General features: G+C 41.9%; 1 protein-coding gene across 2 annotated transcripts in view; it reads right to left on the bottom strand.

Moving 5' to 3' along the window:
* LOC146588004 (gamma-aminobutyric acid receptor subunit rho-1) overlaps positions 1 to 21,158 on the bottom strand; it is a 38,974-nt gene extending 17,816 nt beyond the window's left edge. The window contains exons 1-2 of one of the 2 annotated variants that reach the window (XM_085318740.1): positions 21,037 to 21,158; positions 1,809 to 1,862 (exon numbers count right to left, since the gene is read on the bottom strand). In XM_085318740.1, coding sequence (XP_085174866.1) covers positions 1,809 to 1,862; positions 21,037 to 21,158 — 176 coding nt within the window. The remainder of the gene's footprint in view (positions 1 to 1,808; positions 1,863 to 21,036) is intronic. The other variant, XM_085318741.1, reaches the window with a different exon arrangement.
* Between the last annotated feature and the right edge of the window lie 1,485 nt (positions 21,159 to 22,643).

Below are 22,643 nucleotides of genomic sequence, written 5' to 3'. Positions count from 1 at the left end.
TGTCTAGAAATGACCAAGAGGAAAGGGGGCCGGAGGTATATCAGAAAGAGACCTTCTGAGCTGTGAAAAGACTCATGTGGCTGTAGCGTGCATTAGGTAAGGTTTATATTCAGCTGAGACCCAGGAGTGTTTTTAACAGGTCATTGACTTGATCTTAGACATTTGTGTGTAGATTTGATCACCGATGACAGCTCTCTCTGCAACAAGCAGAGGGAAGGATGAGCAGGGCAACGCAGAGCCTGGGATGGGAGAGGGGTTAGCTTAGCAAAAGGAAAGCTGAGAGGGAATGTGTCTGCTCAAATGACGCTGGCATGAAGGAATGTGAGGTGAAAGGACCAGTCATATGAAACAACAACATTGGCACAAGAACAAACTGAACTGTGCAAAACAATTATGAATAAATCCAGGGTCAAAATTAAAATGTTTCTATCTCAACAGAGCAGTGAGGTTCTGCTCTCCTAAACCAAAGTTTGGAGGGGCTAGTTCTTGTGTTTGTGTCAGAGAGACGGTTCATGCAGTCATCAGTGATGAAATCTGAGGACTCAGGGAGTCCCTTCCCTTCCTATGATTTTAGAGATTGAACATAGTTCCTCAAATATCATATGCAGTGATATTTATACTTCCTTACTCATTGCTTCTTGTGCTCATACTGGGTGGACTTCACGGGTTAACCCCCTTCTAAAGAACCACCTTCCAAAGTGCGGTCTCATCCGTTGGGACCTGTGTGCCTTGCTGCTAATGACCTTGCATTTARCCATCAAAATGCATGTTGTTAAGCAATTTGGGACCTAGATTTCTTAGTGGGATTGACAAAAACTGACAGTTATTTGCCTCTCCACTAAGTTTTACATTGCTTATAAACTTCACTGGCAATTGTTTCATGTGTTTTTTCAGCTCACTATGAAACATACTGAATAGCCCTGGGCAGGTAATAGATTTCTTCACATTCCTGTTGTAAACAACACGCTAAGTAACCGGCTTCCATCTACAGTGAGCTCCTGAGACACCAGTTCACTGGTTTTAATCTATGGATACGTTATCTATTTATATGAATTGGCTAGTACTAGCTTTTACAGGTCTCCTAAGTCTAAATCAAATACTTCACAGACACCTGGCTCTACCGTATCAATGCTCTGAGCTTTGCCTATCACTGCTGTAACCTCCATACCAAACAGTTTCGTTGCAAGTATACGAGGAGAGGGGGGAGCAGTTTAGAACTACATTCCTATTCTTAAATAAGATTTTTTTTTCCTAAGTCTTATCTTATAATCATAGAAATGGCACTGTTCGGGACAGATGATGGGAGGGCTTTTTTGCATTCCCAGTTGTTATTCACACGGTTTGTGGTTGTGGTGATTTTTATTTATTCTTCCTGTCACAGGAGGGAACTAGTTGGTTTCGAACAGTATCTCTGACAACGGGGATCACTTTTGCTTGCCTTAATTTTGGCCTGTTTTGAAATACCCCTATTAAAGTGGCTAATTTTTAAAATTAAAAAAGATACATATTAGATGTATAAATTATATATGAAAATATAAGGATAGGAGAAAAGTATTCTTATCTTGAGTAGTGATTTTATTAATTTCTGGTAATGGAAGAAGGAATAAATGCTTTTTTATTTTAAATTAAACTGTTACAAATGGCTTTTATTTTTTTTTTAAAAAAAAGGTTAATTTTCTTTTTTTTTTCACTGACTCTAAAATTTTTCCATTTCGAAGTTGGTGACGAGGACAGAAACACAACCAGAACAGGAACGGTGCCGGGAGGGAGCCAGGGCCCGGCTCGGCGGTGCAGGGGGCTTCGCCTACCTGCCTTGCTTGTGCGCCTCGCCGGGGGCTTCCCGCCTCTGCCTCTGCGGCCGGCTGCGCGGAAAGGACCAGGAAAGGGAAGGAAAAAGAAAAAAGAGGTGAAACACCCTGTCACAGAGAGCAGTCACCTTTCCAGATCAAGCCGTCAGCATCACGAGGAAGAAAAGAAATGGCCGTGGCTGGGTGGGATGCACAGGACGCCTTGTCTTTTGTCAGCCTACAAACATCCTTTGAACCTTTTATGTTTTTTACCTTTTTTTGACTGTTGTGTCTTTCCCAGGTACGATGTTCCCCAAAACAACCGACAGTGGGGGACTGCGAGCGCCCCGAGCCGGCAGTGGCTGGGGAGGTCGAGAGGCGTCCGGCGGCCTGATCCAGGGGCCAAAAGAATGGCAGATAAAAAAAAGGCTGGAAAACGCTGTTTTGGGTTCCTGGCCAAAGGACCCAGACAAATGGATCACATTCGTGCCCCCGCAGCCGAGGCCGGCTCTTCTTGGGGGGGGGGGGCGAAGAGCGCAATGCTCAGAGGTTGCACGTGGTTGAGGTGGGCTCTAGCTGCGACACCCAGCACCTTTCCTGGCAGAAGAAGCAGAGTTGAATTTGAAAGGATGGAAGCTTTCCCTTAGCTTTTCTCACTTTCTGACTATTGGGATATCCCAGGCCACAGGGCCTTTTTTTTTATTTTGTGTAAAGAAATAATGAGAGAAATAAAACTCTGTCTGTGTGTGTGTGAAATCCCCCAAGCAGAGAGTAAGAGTATCTTGTAGGACAGTTACACAAGTATTTTGATGCTTGGAACTTATTTTGGACACTCAACTCTTCTTGTTCAAAAAGTGAGTTTTGGAGGACCACCGTCAGCTTGAGCAGAARGGTGCAAACACCAGGACCCACCTGGGCAAGCACACTCAGCTGTTCCTGCTGGCAAATGGGGATTCACTTCCTTAGACAATCTGAGTCTTTTAGAGATAAGCAAAGCTTGTGAGCAGGCCATTCCAGTTATACAACCCCTCAGCTTTCAGTTGTGCACTTCACAGAAATAAAAAATCTAAAATAATCCATATTCTTGTGGTGCTTGATCTGGTACACAGATACTCAGTATGAGGTAGCAAGTAGCAGATATATGCAACAACACACCTGTAGTGAGAAGAAACTCCCAGCTCCAACAAACCCCACCATCATAAAGACACTGTTACAATATGCCTGAAAGACAAGTTCCAGGGAACTCAGCCACATGTGGCTGAYAACCGGCATGTTCAGCTTCAATCGGTGGCCAGTAGTGAACTGCCTGTCTTTGTATCATGTGTGTGTTAGTATTAAATGTTTGCCAATATACAGCTTTATATTAAAATATGATTCTGTAGATGGAGACAATTCACACTGAAATAAATGTTCTGAACTGTGCAACAATATTTATGGGGAGTTTCATCTTTTCATGACAGGTTCATGGGCATAGAGAAGTATCTAAACTATCTGCTGAATAAGCTAAAGGAAAATGAGCTTTGGAGAGGAGAAGTTGAATGTGATCCAAATTCCCAGGAAACTGCAAGAAAACAGTTGGCTCTACCAGCTGATGTGCTTCACAAAGAAGGGCTGACTCTCCGCTGATGGATGTAATCTAAGCATGATGTCTCAGCTGAGCAGACAAGGCAGCCCTGAAGGAGACAGAAGAGTAGCTGTGGTAGGGTAGCTGAATACAGAGATCTTTCTAGTTTCAGCTTAATGTCTGTAGATAATATATGGGGCATTTTCACTTCAATTTCTTCACCAATGTCTATAAACTTTTGCCAAAAATAAATCTTTTTTTTTTCATCTTAACCAGGGAAAGGTGACGAGTTGAGGGTGAATTCATAATCTAATAGTGTCATCAAAACCTTGTGTCAGTTTGATGAGCTCCATCTTCACACCTCTCTTTTCCCCTCTCGAGGGGGATCTAACAGTTTTGCTGGGGGAAAGCACCCAGGACTGACACCCAGAGATGAATGAAATGTCCACAAGGACAGAGAGGGGCTAATTCCTGATAGTTTTTCTGAGGTATCAGGTTCAACTGCATCTAGTTAGTCTTCCTAAAAGAAACTATGCCCAACCAACCTAGAAGCAGACATGGGTGATACTGACTAGTTTTCTATTTAAGACTTACTTGGTCTTCAAGAGGAATATGTCTAATGACAGACCTAATTTGCTTAGATTTCCTCTAAAGCTTTTCTATTGTCTACTTTGCAGATTCCAGGGAATTTCTGATTTTGTGACAGCTGCATTTGTAGCTATTAAGAAGTCCACTCACCTTAGACTAACACCTCCATAAAACATCGTGCAGCTGTGCACAATCCATGCCATTCCTATGGGTCGCACTTTACAGCATCCAATCTTAGCTGGCAGATGTGAGAAACTGTGCATTGGAGCTAAGCTTCTGTAGTCTCCTGTGTGGTAACTGTTGCTTGAAAGGAGATGCTCTGGCAGGCTGCTTATCATAACCAAAATTTCAGCCACAAATTAGCCTGACTGCATTTGGCATATGGTTACTGTTGGAAGACTAACACACTGGTCTTGCAAAAAACCCTTCTCTGCAATCCAGAAAAGTTCTTGCCTGACCCTAGAGGCTACATGACTTCTGTTCATATCCCATCAAGACTGCTGTGGGATCTCGGCAGATGTGGCTGTCTCTGCTTAGCCAATGGCCATCTTCTGCATCTTGCACAGTCTCAGGATTGCCTGGCGTCAGAGATGCACCATGCAACAACTCTGACCCAGAGGAGCATGCAATCCCATGTGATAATTTCAGACTCTGTCACAAGCTGTATGGCAGCATGGTTATTTGGCATTCTCGTGTGGACAAAACAAGTGACAAACCCTTTAAATGTACAAATCCTGACTTGATGATTGACAAAAGAGGATAGCACTTCAACAGCCTCAGTTGGTAATCATTTGTTTCTGCTCATGTAGGGAAAGCCTATGTACACACACTAGCAAAGACAATACATTATCAAAATAGAAATACAGTCTACTCAAAGTGACAAAAGAATAGGAAAAAGTATGTGTGAGCAGTTCTCTTTATAGCATTGAATCTACTCATTAGAGGAAATTCATTATTTTCATGAGAGGCAAATATTTTCAAAATACTCTGGGGGAAAAATAAGAGAAATTGTAGAAATACATGTTTGTATTTTCATATTGTCTCTCAGTTGGCTGTCAAGAAAGTCCCTGACCTTCTCAGGTGTTTGGCCAAAATTTTATTTAATCACTAAATGAAAAAGTAGTACTTTTACCAATGTAAGTATTAGTTTAAGAGTAAAAATAACATTTTAAACATTTAACATTTCTAAGCCAACTTTAAAATTTTAAGAAATTTGTTTATCTCTGTAATAAATACTAACTCTAGACAACTCTACTAATGAGAATTCTTTTTGCCTATTAGCCTATATTTCAAATCCTGCTCTTGAGATTTACAGAGGGAAACCTTCTTTTCTAATAATGATTGCTACTACCCAAGCAGCATCGCCCCTTTGGTGAGTGGAGGCCAAACTTCGGACCTTGCAGGGTATATTTCCCCTGGGCTGAGAACTCCTGAAGCCAATGGGGAAAAACAATCTTTCTGGTGCTAAGGAGAAGCAGACAAACTCTATATATGGCCAGACGGGGAATGGGCGCACTGGACTGTGCTGTCAACTCACTCTGAAGTGAAGCATTTGCCAAATTGAATTAGTTTCTTTCCAGAATCCATTCTGTATTTCCCTGAGGAGGACTAGGAATAAAACTGTATGGAGATGATCATCTTCCAGAGCTTTGGCCATGCAGCACCATTGCTATTCCAAGGAATGGATCCTTTGCACTGCATCTCTCCAGGGCCTCAGATACTATGGAGCAAAATACTCTTGCTTTAACAATTGCTTGCAAACATTTCATCTTGCCCTCAAGCCCCAAGTTTTGAAAGGTGTGAAAATTTGCACATTCCTTACTCTTTTCCAACCTACATCGCGTATCCTTTGTGTATACTCGATTTTGCTTAACAGCTCTGATTTTGAGGCTGTTTTTCCAAAAAGAAAGGTGCTGCTGTTGAGCACTTACTGTGCCAACTTAATCTAGAGTTTCTGCTTCCTAATACCTGGTCCATACTGCAGCTCTCAGCACTGCAGGGTCCCACCTCACCATTCCTAACGGCCTCCCTCTGTCTCGGGGTCAGAAACCAGTAAACCTCCCTTGCTCCCGCCAGCCATCATTGTATGGTCATTGCCTCCTCCACTTGCAGCCCCATGCGGCTACCCATGGAGGTGTGGGGCTGCCACCCCAGTTCCTCCAGTGACTAACAACGGGGCAATTAGGCTGCACAAAAGCCCCAAGACCTGAGGTCGAGAATGGAAACTGCAATCTTCTGCCTTGCAGGTACACACTTGAGCCGCCTGCTGACATGTCTCACTGCTGCCCTCTTCTAGTCACCCAGCCGTCAGGAAGTTATTTCACGTTTCGAGCCTAAGCAGATTCTGGCAAAGATCTGACCTACTTACAGGTCTTCAAAATGCCCTAGTAAACCTCTGATTGGTGTCAGGGTGTCAGGGAGACTGGAGGCCACCTTCTTGTTCTTTCTGGTTTTCATTTCTCTTTAAAGAGTTTATCTAACACTTCATGTTGGTCCTGAACCTATCCTGTCAAAAGAGCCACCAAGGCATGGCCTTGTAATTCATGGCAGCTGAATACTCTTCCTTCCTTACACCTGGCAAACCCACGCGGTACCTCTTGTTCCTTCTGTGTGATTCTCCACTTCTAAACTAAGCTTTATTTCTACATCACAGATCAGCGTAATACGACCGTGCTCCAGCCACCACAGCAGACTGTTCGCCTGTGCTTCGGTTCACCACCTTCGCTCCTTTATGCCAGTCTCATTCACCTTTTCAGAGCTCTGAAGTCACTGCACTTCCCCCGTTTTTCTGCTTCCTTCTACAGCGCCAAGACATTTTTACCTGCTGCCACTCATTTCTCTAGTTATTGTGATTTGAAGCCCTGTCTCTGTCTGCTCAATAGCTTTTCTATTCCAGTTTCTGAAGAGTGTTCTGCTGGCTGAATGATCAATGGCAGCTACATTATGGGACCCARTTAGCCTGCCCATTCTGGCTGTGGATCGATCGCAGGTTGCTATGCCTTCTTCTCCATGCAGCTGCTGTCCATAAGCGCTTGCACCAAACAGCCTGCATTCAGGAGCTTCGGTCCACAGATTGGTCACAGATTGCTCAGCACAACTGCTTGTCAACGCAGCCATGCACCACGGCAGGATTGCTCCTGCCTCCACTTGGATAACAGGCTGTTTTTAAAATAAACCAGTAACTCCTGAGGTAAAACGCAGTGAATAATGAACAACTCTTTTCTTCCATGTCAATATTTAACTCCTAATAGTTACAGTGCCAAAAGGCATTTCACGGCTCATGAAGCTCACTGAGACACTTTTTATGAAAAAGCAACCAACATCACTGAAGCAGACTTGCATTTATTTGCAGTTCTCTCTAATACATTGCTCGAACAGTTCTCAGGCYCCTGATGGCAGCTGGGGTGATGCGCTCTCCAAAGCCATGTTTATTCCCTCGGATTCTCCCACTGCTTCAAGGGATCTTGTATTATCACTGTCCCAAAGGCTGAGACTTACTGGCTGTGGGGGCCTAACCGTAAATTGTGATTGCTAGGGAAAAACCATTCACCCAAGACCAGATTTTCATAGAGCTATATACACAAAGCAATAGGCATTTAATCCTTTGCTAAAGAAATCTGGGATTTACTATGGCATTCATAGTCCCTCCAACTCAGCAGAGAGGGCTCTAGAAGTAGGGATAACTATGTCTAATTTTTAAAGAGACAGTCCAAGCAGAAAATCTGAAGGCCTCAGCAGGCATTTGTGAATGCCCAGCTACACAGGATATGCATCAGAGAAATGTCAGGTGCACATTTGGAATGTGTGCCAGGGAACTCAAAGCATTTTGAATGCAACCATGCAAGTACGAGACAGGTCACTACCCATTTTGGTGTTTTGATTTACAATTACTAATGCAGTTTATATTTCTTATCTATAAATCATACTCTGTGTTTTCTCTATGTAAGGAAATATGCCAGTTATAGACTGGCCTATCTTACGATCTTATAGTCTTATYAGGATTTGGAACATTTCTTCCCCAAAGGATGAAACCAAAATATGAAAAGTAAAATTTGGGGTCTATTCCTGAAGAAAGGGGTAGATATAAGTAGATATAAGAGATAAGGGGTAGATATAAGAGATGTAAAATAAGGGAGTAAAGAGGAGTACCCAGTGATTTAGCCACTAGCCTAAAGTGTGGGAGGAATTTCCTCTTCTGTTATAGACTTTCTATAGAATCAAGAATAAGCWTTGTAATATCCATGTGTCTTGGACAACGAAGGCAACTGTGAAGTAGCCGTAGTACGTGGATGGCAGGGTGATGGGGGCAAAGCAAATTCCTCAGGTACCTCTGTGAAGGATGTCTCTGGTGTAGTGAAAATGTCTGAACTGACTCTGCACAGACCGCACTGGATTTGGAAGCAGAGGAGCCAGATTCACATGACTTTTCCTGAGTTTGAAGGGGGATGTTCTCAGGGACCAGTACAGATGGGTTTAATAGGTCAGGCTAGCACTAGCCTGGAAATCCTGGGGCTAGCTAGCACACGGGGACATGCCTTCAGTGTGGGGACATGCCTTTGAAATGGGGACTCACAGTGTCAGGACAACTCTTTGCTCGTGTCGGGCACTGTGGGTTTTGGACGATAAAAATAGCTCACTTCCATATTCAACAATTAGAAACGATTTAGTGTGTTATAATTATCAAGTTTGCAAAATGCTTTATGGTCTTTGTATGTCAAACTCAAAGCGAGTTACCTGATAAATCGTTAACATATGGGAATTTCCAGAAGGAATTGGTTCACTCATCTACACAAGAGAGACATCCAACACTGCCTAAATCAAGATTGATTGACATTTTTTATTAAAAAAGGAAAATTACAGTAAATTTGGGGACACTCTGTTCTCTGCACCCTTTATGGTATTCTTAGATTTGCATGAGGATGGTAGATCAGAGAAGAGATGTCAGATCCGATCCCATCTCAGGAAATTTTGTTTATACGCGATGGTGACATACTTGCTGCCCCTTCAGTCCCTTGCATCAGTGCAACATTTTGGCCATGGGCTAAGGGCAGCAACTGAACCTGAACCAGCTGCCCTGAGTAGAGGCACCCTCTGCCATGGAAAGCTTGGCAACCAGCAGCTGCGAAAGAGACACCCTGGATGCCCATTCCCTCTCAGCTTATCATCTCATGCATGGATAATGTTCCCTAGCCCTTGTCTGGTGCAGAAAGACTGTAGACTCTCCCTCACTGTCCTCTGACACCACTATATACTTCATTTTGTCAGATACAAGCCTCTTTCTGTTATAAGCTCATGTAGTAATTTCTGAAACTCATACTGTGCTGTGATGCAGATGATCTACAGCCTATCCTACACTGATGCGAGGTGAGGGCGGGTGTTGAGGTTGCTGAGCCCGATTTTGCTGAAGCCGGTGGCCATTTTTATTTAGAAAGGGGGTTCTGAAGAAATTGATTAAGAAATTAATGAAATTAATGAAAATTCCCTCATCTCTGCTAGCTGCATTATCACGCTTGGCTCTAGGTTCCCTGTCCCTTATGGAGCAGCCAGCACACGCTGCAGCCAGACCACAGTGGGCAGCTTGTGTAGTACCTCAGATCCTGCACCCCTCTCRTTGCACGGACCTTATGCCACACCAGGCAGGGAGACTGCAGGAGCTGTCTACTTCTCAGTTTCCCTGTAAAACCACAGCTGGACAAGGCACTGAAGAACTTTTTATGAGGTAGGAGCTCCAGGAGAGAGCAGAGGAGATAACCTAGCTTTCTGCAGAGGACAGAGCCTTGCGGGGGGGGAGGACACGCTAATGGGAAAGGCAGAGATGCAAAAGCAGAACCTTATATAAAGGCCAAAATGTAATATATTCTGTGGTTAAAAAAAAAAAAAAAAAAAAAAAAAAAAGGAAAAAGTTATTTGCTGTAGAAGGCATTCTTATCCAGGAAAAGGGGAAAAGATGGACCTTTTAGGACTGCCCTGGGCTGAACATACTGTTACAACAATGATGAATACAGTACTGAGCTTTAAAAGAGATTACTGTACAAGATTATTAACAGATTAAGTTAACTATAAAGAGTTATGCTTAAATATTTGAGCATTTCATTTGCTCCTCTGATTTATCACTAGTTAATGACTTGGGTTCATATATCAGCATCATGCTAAACCAGAAAGCAGACTGGCTGGTGTCAAGCAAGGAAATATAGTAGAGGTGGGAAGGAGCTCAGTGAGATGTGGTTTGTAGATGTATTACACCAACAAACAGAAGGTTTCTGTAGAGAAAAAGAGAGGCAGGGGCAAAGAAAGCTTGAGTCTGCAGAAGACCCAGGCAAGACTAAAGAGAAAGGAAGATGCTGATGGGGGAAATGGGGACAGAGAGAAACGCTGGATAACCCCAGAGAGAAAGTTGTCAGAAGTAGCAGAAAGGAGAGGTCGGGCTCAGAGGGCRCCTCCTCATTGCACAGTGAAAGTCCAGTGGTACAGAGATACCCGGGCTGCTCTGGGTGAGTAGGGTTGCCTGCTCGCCTGAGACTGGCATTGGGCAGAGGTGACACCTGGCCCGTGGACAAGTGGTGTGTCACCCTAGGGCCTCGCTGGGCTATCAAGCCCTCTTGCATGCAGGCATGCAGGCTGCTGGCTGGGAACGAGCCCGGCCTCTCTGCCTGGCACTGCCTGTGGCGGACGTAGCCAGGGGATGCCTTCCCCTTCTCTGCCCCAAATGAAGGAGAGGGGGCTGGGGACAGGGGGACCACAAAAAGTTGCCAAGATACGTCCCTTTGACTTTCAAATGAATTAGGAAGACCTTAACCRCATGAAGGAGATGCCAATGCGTAGGCGGTGCAATGGTCTGAGTGAAGACTCGGAGGTAATCCAGAGCCTAAACGAGTGCTTTGAGAAAAAAGAAAAAGTGAGGTAGGGGAACAGGGAGAAAAAACATCCCATACCYGAGGGAGGATAGAACAAGCTTACTGAGGGAGGAAGCTTTCCTTATCCAGCAGCATACACAGCAAGAGTTGGGATGCACTTTATAAAATATTAATTTCCAGGGATGGAAAGGTCAGAAGCTCACTAATTTGTACTTAAACTGGGAGACTTACAAGCTTATGAGTTGTAAATAAGCCATTCAAAACTGAGGAAAACTAATCACAGAATACACTTTATCTTTGCATTCAACAAGCTCTTATTTGCTTCAAATTATGTCCAGTCATGTATCTTTATGTCATGTAGGGTTAAAGCTGGTGAAGAAAGATCACCCCTTGCTACCGCAGGTGGTTAAATCTATGAAAAGAAACAGGGAGAGAGGGCTAGTATCTGTATCTAGATTACAAAATCTGAGAAGCAGTGGGATGAGAGCTGATTTACCATCTGATTTTTGAATGATATAGAAAATTCAATGAGAAGCCTATTTTAATCCAGTATTATTTAAACGTAAAACAACCTTAGAATGCAAAACAAGCTAAGGCAGGAGATACATATGCGTAGTTTAAATTTGCCCTTCCTTTGTTTTTTATCTGGACATGAGCACTAGCAAAAGAAAAAACATTTAAGCAAAGTTATACATATTGATTATTCACAGAAATGTATTGCCAACTGAGATCTTAGTACTGCGCCTGAGGTTGTACAAATAAAAGCTCAGCCTTCCCATATGTGCCAGAAATTACATCCAGAGGGTTCGTGTTTGTTCAGTTTTGTGTTATATAAACTGAAAAGAAGGGACTGAGAGAGCAGAAGGAGCATCACTGAGGTCTGTTCTGCTGGCTGGAGAAGCAAGCAGGTATGGTGCCAGGAGAGAAGTACATAAATAGGAGAAATGGATGGATGAAGGGAAGGACAGCGACTAACTAGCTAATGCAAAAAGTGCTGAAATGTTTAATGTCTGCCTCGGTCTTCAAAGAAAAGTTAAATTGTGACCAGATAAATGTGTCAGCACAGTGCAGAACAGGGAAAAACACCTTAAGGAGCAACTAGAAAAATTGAATGTATTTTGCAACAGAATTTTTGACAGTGTAACTGTCTGCCTTAGTGTAAGTAGGGAGAAAAGTAGATTTCATTGCTAAACTAGTGAAATACAGTTTAGATGAAACTGCAACAGTGAGCATGGCTGAAAGGCCTTAGTTAGAGCAACTACCATGATTTTGCTGTCAAGCTGGGAAGACATTTTAAACTAGGTTTCATAGATTTCATCCTGGATTCACTACTCGTCAATACATTCAATAGTGCTGCAGATTACAGTAGTATAAAACTTGTGAATGACAGTATGCTTGAAGGGGATACAGACACTTTGGGGAGCAGGATCAGAAACCTGATCAGCAACCTCAGCACATTCGAGAAATGGTCTGGTATTACTAAGATGGACTTCAGCAATTCATCTACAACTACATGGAGTACAGAAAAATAGTTGTACAGATACAGAATAGGGAATAAATAACTAATTAGCAATACTACACTTGTTTTAGTTCCTTCCTTATGGTAGTGAAAACATGTTCTTTTTATAAGGGCAATCAAAACATCAACAGTTGAGATTATTTGCACTACCAAAAATGCAGCATGGTAGCAATTCCATTCTTAGAGAGACGTTAAGAAATAMTCTTATTTATGCAAGACCAGGGATAGATTAAAATAAATGAACTAGGTAGTAACAAGTCACTAGGATTTCACTCATAAGAATGCCAAATAAGAAGCTGCCAAACTATAATTTAAAGTGGCCTTGGAGTCAAAGGAATGAAAGGTGACAACAGTATTCTGATTTGAAAAAAGAATCCCAAATGTAATCCAAGGTATTACAGACTTCTGCACTGGAAAAATTAGCTACAACTACAGTAAAAATTACTAAAAGTAGACAACAAATAAATATCATATACATTGAAGAAGAGTGAGAGATGTTTTGACTTTTCTTGAGGGATGTTATGCCCTATAAAGGTAATAGGGTTTTCTAACAGAGTTAATGACCACATGTATAAGGTCAACATGATCCTATCTAATCCAGATGACATAGTATACTTGGTTTTCCAAAAAGATTTTGACAGGTCCTTTCCAAAGGCTTGTAAAGAGATCAAGCTGTCAGAAAAAGGAATCCTCATGTGGAAGATTATAAAATAGGAAATAAAAGGAATAGTGGACAATTTTCCTTATGAAGTAAGGTCGTCAGTATAGTCCTATGGGAACTGTGTTGTTCAGTAAGTTTATGAATGATTTTGGAAAAAAAAGTTAAGTACTGGGTAATAATATTTACTGAAGATACATAGCTGTTCAAGGCAGTCAAAATTAAAAGTGAGGGTGAAGAGTAGGAACTTCATGAAGAGCAAGGCTTCATGATACCGACCGATGTAAGATAAAATGGCAGCACAAACTTAGCATTAATAAATGCAGACCAATACATATTGATTTGCACTTTATATTTTCACATTTTTCAATGTACTTTCAGAAATGGTATGAAGATAGATACACACCAATGACCTCTAAATTAGCTGTTACTGTTTAGGAAGCAGGTCTCAGTATCAGTATCATTGTAGCTACTTCTTTGTAAACATCTTAATATTCCACAGTGCTCAAAAATATAAACATGGTGGTAGGTAGTATTAAGAAAGGAGCAGCAAACTAAATAGAAAATATTTAAATGCTGCTAGTAACTCCAAGGCATGTCCACATCTCACATATCCAGCACCCTTACTATAAAAAAACAGAGCAGAGCAAGGGGAGTGAGCCAAGGCTGGTCGGGGATGGAGACTGACTGCCAAATAGACCGAATGGAGCAGGGCTCCTAGGTGAGGAGAGAGACAACTGCAGAGTGATATGACGGAGTTACATAAAACTAGAAGTGACATGATGAAGATGAATAGGAATTCATTGCTCAAGATTTTTCACAACACATAACAAAGAGAAGAAATGAAAGGAAGTACACTAACATAGTATATCATAATGCGGTGAAATTCATTCTCATAGAAGCTGAATGCTAAAAATATGAGTGAATTTGAAAGGTGAACAGGCAGTTCATATTAAAAAAGACCAGCAGAACCATTTTGCAGAAGAACCAATCTGTGACTCAGGAGATCCAAAAGCTGGAGGCAGAGAAGCTGTACCTGAGAAAGGTCCGTCTAGAGGTGCCCTTTTTGTTCTGTTCTCTTTACTATCAGAAGCTTTTGGAGACAGATGCAGAGCTGGTGCCCCTCTGGCCAGTAGGCCTGTGCTTCTACTGTGTAACATAACATTATAGATGATTAGCAATCTGCAGCCTTCCTTCAGCAACGTGACTGAGGTTGTGGCAAAACTGCCCCTGGCCACACAAAAGAAAGACTTAGCACATGTTACAGAGAAAAAAATGATGGGGCAATAACTTGGCTACACCATTCAGATTTTTCTTTCTAATTCACCTCTTTGCCAAATGTTGACTCATAGTGGACGATTCCTAAATTAAAAGAAAAAAATACACAAGATGAGATGGAAATAAATGGTGTAGGTAGTGGGATAGGAAGGGTAGGATGGATTTGCGCGTACACATGGGCCTATAGAATTGATGATTCATGGCTTATGGAGCACAAGCAAGAAAAAGCTTGTGGCAGAGCTGTTTGTGCAGATGTGTTCCCAGCTGTGCACAGCAGAAACTCCTCTCTCCCTGGAAYTGGACCACACACAGGCCCTGTGAGAGTCCACTCCAAGCTGTTGGCTTGCTTCTCTGCTTACAACAGCGTGATATCCTCGACATGGCAGTCACCTGCCCCAGGAGTGATAACTAATAAAAAAAATTTATATGTACTCAGTATGGAGAAATCTGCCTTGGTATTGTTGGGTTTGCCCCTTTTTTTCTTTTTTTTTTTCTTTTTTTATTTTCTTTTTGTTGTTGTTGTTGGCTGCAGGTAGTTTTTTAGAGCCTGTTGTGTCTCCTCACACCAGCTCATAAACTGCACTGAAGTAATGGTAGACTAGAAGACAATGTGAATTTTCTGATCCTAGGCAAGTTATATGGTAGCAGCATTGACTGGTGATTTTATCATCAGTGGTACAGTAATTTAATGGTACTTGGGTCTACAAACTTAGTTACAGAAGAAGAGGCAACCTTTGGACTTTAATCACTTGAATAAAGATAGAAAACTGCATGAAGAGTGTAGACCCCCAAAAAATTTAAAAAGGATGAAAGGAGGCTGGTGATGATGAGGAAAGCAGAATGTATCATTCTTACAGAAGCGTCAGTTGCAATGGCAACAAAAGCAAAGAGGGGAGATTTGTGATTGGGTTGTGAGAAAAGACACAGGATTTCTGTGAACTCGAAGAAAGTTATACAAGATCAAAGTTATGTGAAAGAACAACAGAGATGGAAAGAAGAAATGAGAGAAATGACAAAGGAAAAACAAAAAGTAAGATAATGTGGGATAAAGGATAGGAGCACTGTTGGAGAGAAGGAAAGGATTTCTGGCAAGTGGACAAAGAGGTAGGACAGCCAGCCAAAATGACTGCAGAGGAGAGGAGGAAGCTGTCAAATAATATTGAGTAAGAAGCAGCAGGAGAAATCCTGACAGGGAAGCCTGGCTTTGTGACAGGAGAAATGGATGTAGCTGGGAGCAAATAAATGAGGCAGGTGAGGAGGAGGGCAGAGGAAGCCCTCAGAGACAAAAAGGAGAGCGGGCAAGATGTAGGAGGGGAGCAAACTTCAATGGGGGAGAGAAAAGGAGGAAAGGATGGAGGTGAAAGGAGGCATGGAGATGAAAGGAGGGAAAGGAAAAGCAGGTTACCGATAGAGGAGATGGAGACAACACAGCTGCACTGGCCTCAAGCCCTCACTGGGCCTCTTCCTGCTCTTATGACACCCAGTGCTGCCAATGCATATGCTAATCTTAAAAAACAGTGGCTAGGGAGCTATGGGTGCTCAGTGATCCACTGAATCTCGCTCACTGCCGACAATGTTGCTCGTATGGGCAATGCTTTTATGGGGCAGCAGGCTTGTCTTGCACTCTGAAGATCTGCTCTAAAGACAGCTTGCATTAGTAAGTCTTCCTCATGCAAATAAATGCTTTCAGGATCAATCCTTAGCATAAGATACAAGAGCAAAACTCCAGGACTAGAGAACAAATAAAGGATTACTGGAAGGAAAAAGGAAGAATTCCTCTTAGGGCTCTGGGATGGTTTTGTAAGGCCAGAGAAGACATTTGAAGGGCAAGAAGCTACAACCTGCTCTACGTGTAAGAGGCAGCTTCAGTGAAGGTAGCAGAATAGCTATATGTGATTTACAGACTGCAGACAGCTTGCAGACAACATGGCCAGGTATAGACGACCTGACAATACAGAAGTTCTTTCTGAATTTAATAAAAGCAAGAGAATGTGATTTTAATGTTGCAAAAGTTCAGCCTTTGAGAAAGGACTGGGAAATAACCATGGCCATAACGATGCAGTGTAGCCCCTATCTGTTTGGAAGAATGTCATTAATTGTAATAACATCCAAAAATGTTATAAGGAGAAAGATCTTTTGCTATGAGAGAGACCTTCTGATAACAAGCCAAGGGCTTCTTGTAGAGGATGTAATTTAACTACTGTAAAAGATAGCTCTTACTGACAGAAACATGGGCAGGGAGCACTAGAGAAGCAGACAGTCAGCTGCTATTTGGAGAACAGATTGAGGTGAAATGGCTATAATATGGGCAGAGAATGGTAGGGACATGACTAAAACCAAGAAGTGAGTCTCTTAGCTAAGATTAAACAAACAAGATCCATAAATCTTGCACAGTGAAACCTCTTCTAGTGAGTGTCGTTTGTCTGAAAAGCAGTTATAATGCTGGTTGGGGAGATTTTAGTATTAAAAGAGAGTTTTTTCCTCTTCACTTGGCTGGCTCAGCTCCAGGATAGTTCTTTTCCTATTGCTCATCGTCTCTAGTGGTAATGATTCTGTAAGTCTAATTAGCAATACAGACTTTAGCCTTTTGGTTGGTTGAAAAGCTTGTGACCTTTAGACTACTCTTTTGGTGCCCCCTGGGCAGCCTGGTGGCTTTTCAAGAGATGGAACATTTGGGAAAGCAGCAGATAGCCGCCTTGCTGATGCCCTGGATCTCAGCTCCTTTCTGTTTGACTTTTTGGCACTGTGGATTTAGCAGGAGTAGAAATCTTTGCAAACTCTGCATGATCTGCACACAGCTGACTGCAAACTGTGAACAGGTCTGCAAGATGAGAAAGGTTTTATTTTTGTACTGCTGTACTTTGAAGTAGAATTCCTTTGAGGTGACTTGTCCTGGAGATTAGCAAAAATCAATAGCCGATTATTTGACTGGCACACATACATTTTTAACAATGAATTACAATAGTAGAAGGCTCTGTAGTAAGTCCCATGAATTTAAGCTAGCTACATTGCCACTTTCACTGTGACTGTACACATACTCAGACCAACAGTTTTTTGTCATTGTCTTGATACGCTTTGCATTGTGTTCCAAAGCCTCATCAGCCTTTAATCCAAGGAATTATTCAGGACCTTTTGCAAAATTCCTGTCATGCCAAAGCAGCCTCAAATGGCAGTGTTGYATGTATGAACTCTGATGGGGTAAACCATGCCTCTCAGCCCATCCTTCTTCAAGGCCATTCTGTTTCATGCTAGAGTAGCCTCTTTAGGGTAACTACAGTGCTAAAAATTGTGACAGAGATGGTATCTGAACCTGCATCAGCAGGGCTGCAAGGCTGTGAGGTCAATTGGATTTGGGCAGGTGAACGGGCAAGCCCTGGGGATGAAAACTGCAGAGTGAATGGAGAGTTTTTATTTGAAAGCGGAGTTCAGAGCAATTGTGAGTCTTCTTGGAAGAAAATAACACTAGTGGAATGGCTTCATCAAAAGAAACAAGCTAAAYGCCTTTGTATTTCCCCCAACAGCTACACTACGAGAATCAGGAGCAAAGCTGGGCATGTCTCTCAAGGATAGAAAGAAAATAGCAGCCCAACCAAGGCAGCAAGTATCCACAGCACTAGTGGATGGCTTTGAACTCTAGCAGTAGGGCAAGTGGATGGTCTTACGCCCCTAAAGGGCTTCGAGAGTCTGAAAAGGCCACGAGCGCAAAGTAAGCTAGGCCTGAGCAGGCTGCTGTGGTGTGGAACCAGCCTGGCCATTATGTTTTCCACTTTGAATGGATTCTCCATATCAACCCATGCAGCTAATGTGCATGCAGGCCTCTCTGTGCCCCCAAGTGAGCCTTGTGGCATCTTCAAACAATTTTAACCAACAGACAGAGGCTTCCGTGAAGGGACAGGTTGGACCCTCTTGGTCCTTGCCTCAAGCCTTATGGTATAAAAGATAATAGTGCTCAGGGAGGAGTAACACAGTAAATTACAGTAACTTCTGCAAAATGAATATTCAGAGATCAGTCTTGAAGAAAGGAGAAGAAGTGTCAGCACCAAAGTATTCTGGAGACGTCTTCACTACAAGCTTCTACTTCTGACATTTTATAGGATCCCTCCTTGTCATATTTTTCTCCCAGGATCTAATTTTGCAACGGAAAAAAGCAAAACTGAAATGCAAAGGGATCCTGCCTACTTCAAAGTTTTCTCATGTGATCAGCATCTTAATGCTGAGCCTACAAGTAAAGGTCCTACATGTAAAAGCAAAGAGGACAGGCTGTACTTGTGGGATGAGGGCCAGTGTCCTGCAGCAGAGAGATACCTAGTTTTTCTGGGCAGACATGATCTCCCATTGCAGGGCTGCAACGAAGACCCTGAATGAAGTCGCAAGAGGCCAACAGGAGTAACTCTGTGTACAGCACCTATGTGAGCATTATAGAAATAGTGTGCTCAGTTCTGCTGTTGACTGTGCAAAAGCAATAATGGACTGAGGAAAAGAAGCAAAACACTGAGTCAAAGGAAGGGATGTTTGGGAAACACTTTAGAGTGAGAAATTTAAGCAGCTCTATCTTATGAATGTATCTAAGAGAAGATGAAGAGGTGGCTTGATCCATCTACAAACATTTGGATGGAGAAGAGACAATATAGCAGAAAACAGAGCCAAATAGATGGAAGCTGAAGTTTTAAAAAAAMCACTTTCAATCCTATTCTGAATTTATCTGACACTGAGGATAATTGTCAGAAGTTAGTGGTGCAATGTACAAATTATGCAGAAGACTTTGTTGCTTGTGTTAAGTGGGAAATCAGACAGATGTCCACAATGGTCTTTTTTGACCTTAAAAAGTTTAAGGTTGGCAAAATCATCAGTCTGTCTTGGCCTATCACACCACAGGGTGAAGTGAGCACTAATTCAGGCACCACGCTGCTGGTGGATGATGCTACTACTGGGCACCACAGCTGCTCTGCTCTCTCCATCAGCCCTCCTGGCTGTTGGTGCTTCCTGCCAATAAGATTGAAATAGGTCAGAAATGACCTCCTAGGCCAGTGCACTGCATGGGAAGGGCAGTAGACCTGGATCCCCAGAGCCAGGATGCCTCTGGGCTGTCTGACAAGGCCATCACAGGAACAGCTCTCCTGCTCATGGCCACCACAGTGTGTCTTGTTATTAGAGTAATTCTAACTGAATCACCTAATATCTTTTATTTCCCATGTGCATATAGACAGATAGGTTCACTGTGGGGTAGGATCTGGACACAGCTGCAGGGCTTCTACACCAGAGTAGGTGAAGAGGTAGTTCCTATAGGAATTGAATGATTTTTTCCCCCTTTTTTGCATATTTTTAACACTTCCTTCTGCTGTGATTTATTATATTGCTTCTTAACTGCACCAACGCTTTAAAGTGTTTGAAGCAGGAAGATGCTAGAAAGAAAATGACTGTGTCTATGTGTTCTTCTGTGTGGGAAACTTTCCAGTTTTAGTTGTCGTACCTGCTCCTCACTCCTTAATTTTGTTACAGTCAGCATATCACCTCCACTGCCACYCTTATGAAACCTCAGTGCAAATGGAAGTTCCATGGTTATCTCACAACAATATGGTCTGTAGTAATGTGTCCTCTGGGGGGTGATCACCAACAGAGCAACTGCATCCATTTTGCCAGTTATACCTCCACTAAGGTGGTATCATTCCTGAAGCCATTTCATACGTACAAGATGGCTTATGAATCCCCAAGGGCTAATCATGACACTGCGATTGCGCTATAATATAGCCCTGTCTTGCTTTTCTAAGCCATAGGTGCAAGGGCTACTGGAAAATATATAGGTATCATGCTTTCCTCCCTACCACCTTCTGATCATTTTTCCTGAAGGTAAACACTCCTGCATTTCTCTTGCAGTGCCCTTCACAGYGTTGATGTTGTTCTGAAGTCATTAAATAATATGAACAGTGACTCTAGCCAAGCAGAAATTATAGAGTTTCAGCCTGTGACAAGCAGAAGTAAACAATATTTAAACAGTGATTCCATCTAAATATGTCAGCTCAAAAAAAAAAAAGATTTTTCCTCCAGATATACCTTGTAATGTCCCGGAATTAAAAAAAAAAAAAAAATCGTATAAAATTCCAGATATTCTCCAAATAGAATATAAGTAATCAAAACTCAGCATGAAACAGTTCCTGTAGCAAAAAATCTTTCTCAAACCAAAACGTTCTAAAGTGGCTATCTGCAAGACAGTGAGAAGAAAATTTTCACATATCCTTTTTGAGTGAGAGAGAGAGAGAGAGAGAGAGAAAGGAAGTATAGATTGAATATTTAATCTTCATTCAGTACTGTGTGCTTTTTTTCTGTTTCCTCTGCTAACTGACCATAGCCTTGAAGTTTACAGAAAGACCGACATTTTTTCCACTCAAAAGCACTATAAAACAACCAGTATGGTGATAAGAAAACAAATTCTGAATCTCTTCATATCAGATTTCCTGTCAATCTRAGTCAATATAACAATCCTTATCGACCTAAGCTTCCTATCCACTCTCATGTAAATACTCACAATTTAACCATAACAAATATAATCCAATACTTCTTTTTTGCACCTTTCCAAATTTTGAAACACTTCACAAACCCAGCTTTTTGTGTACAAATGGTTTTCACTATAGAAAATGCATTAATACTTATTCATTGGCAAAAATAGTAAAAGAAAATATTTTAGATCACAATCTGCACAGGCAAACTCCAGCTTTCTCTTTTTCTATGTTGACCTGAAACATTACATTTTTCCAAATTGTAGAAACCTCATTGTCAAAAATGAGACTCACCTGCCTTTCTTGTACACCTCATGTATTTCCTTTCCTTGTCGGTGGGTTCTGCATTCAGTACATAAAACCCATCCCCACAACAGCAGGAAGATGCTAAAATGCATTTTATGGACAGTCAACATGATATTTTAAGGTTTGTATCCAGAAATAGTCCATTCAGGAAGAAGAAAACCAAAATGTAGACTCTGTTTCTCTTTTTAAGACATTATCGGTCTGATTGTTATTGGAAGGATGTTCACTCATACAAAAAATCATCCTGCAGTATTTAATCTGGACAGTGGGGAAAGCAATTTCCACTAAACCTATAAATCCCTCTACGTCAGATGGCAGGGATTTTCTAGCAGTGTTGAATTCATATATTCTCAGAGAACAATTATTTTTTGTCCAAACAAGCTATTTTATAAATTGGTTTAAATTGACCCTTTTTCCAGTACCTGTAGAAAATGGCATATTTATATATTTCTATCTGGTTAACCAAAGAAGTGCAGTTGGTCAGACTGGTGTCATAAGTAGTTTTTAACCACTGAAAATATCTATATAGTAGTGACATTTGTTATAGGCAGTCCAATACATTTAAAAAATGTTAATAAACACATCTTAGCTTCCACCAAAAACCCCCCATGTATTAGCTTTCACTTGAAAGTCATCATTTCTATTTAGATTGACAGGATAGTATTTTGACCTTCTGTATTTTTCTATGTTACTTTAATGCACAGTAATACTGTGGCTGGAGTGCCTGGTGCTTTCAAGACTGGAGTCACGTACCTTGATGCCCTGCCACACAGCTTGGGTGTGTAGGGTCTATGGAAAAGATTCAGGAGAGCACACGGATGCATGAGCATAGGGGAGATATTTATCTTCTCTGAATATGGCTATCTAGAGGAGATCCTGCCAAAGCAGAGTAGTACATGGTGGAGCCACAGGTCTTGCAGAAAGACCTTTCTGAAGACCCTGGGGAACAGATCTGTACCTGGTCCAGACTGCCTCAGCTTAATTGACACCAGTGAGCATTAACACTGTCTCAGGAGCCGCAGAAACAACACATCAAGACTCACTGAGATTTCATTCCATCTTCTGAGATCCAATTTAGTGATTTGCTGGAGTAAAACGTTTCCTACACAAAGTCATGCAGGCTCCAGGAAATGGCAAAGGCTTCAAGAAATGCCAAAGCAGTCACCTGCAGYTTGTTCCGATGGTTAATTGCTGTTGCTACTGAAACAAGTTCTATCGATCTTTTAAATTTATTTGCTTTCCGTGTCCACTGGTTCACATGCCCTTCCTAATGAGGATAAAAAGTACCCTAATAACTGTTTTTTCCACCTGTGATGACACATGGATAAACTCAAATCAAATGTCTTCTTGGTCTTCTTTGCAATAATCTGTATCAAGTTTTAYGAAGTCTTTCACCAAAAGGAACTTYTTCTTCTCTTTGGAATGTAACTCCRTACACATCTTTAAAAATTGCTRGTTCGTTGCTTATGAACCAGGTTGCTTCCTGGGAGCAATGGGGATTGRCAAGCARTGGATAAGGATGAATTCACTTAGTTTTCCAGTAAACGCTGGTAGTCCCCTGCTACACACGAGAGAATGGAAACCTTCATCTTCCA

This window comes from Rhea americana, unplaced genomic scaffold, assembly GCF_003343005.1.
Source record: "Rhea americana isolate MKP2758 unplaced genomic scaffold, rheAme1 scaffold_55, whole genome shotgun sequence".
NCBI lineage: Eukaryota > Metazoa > Chordata > Aves > Rheiformes > Rheidae > Rhea > Rhea americana.
This window is presented reverse-complemented; position numbering and strand designations above follow the sequence as displayed.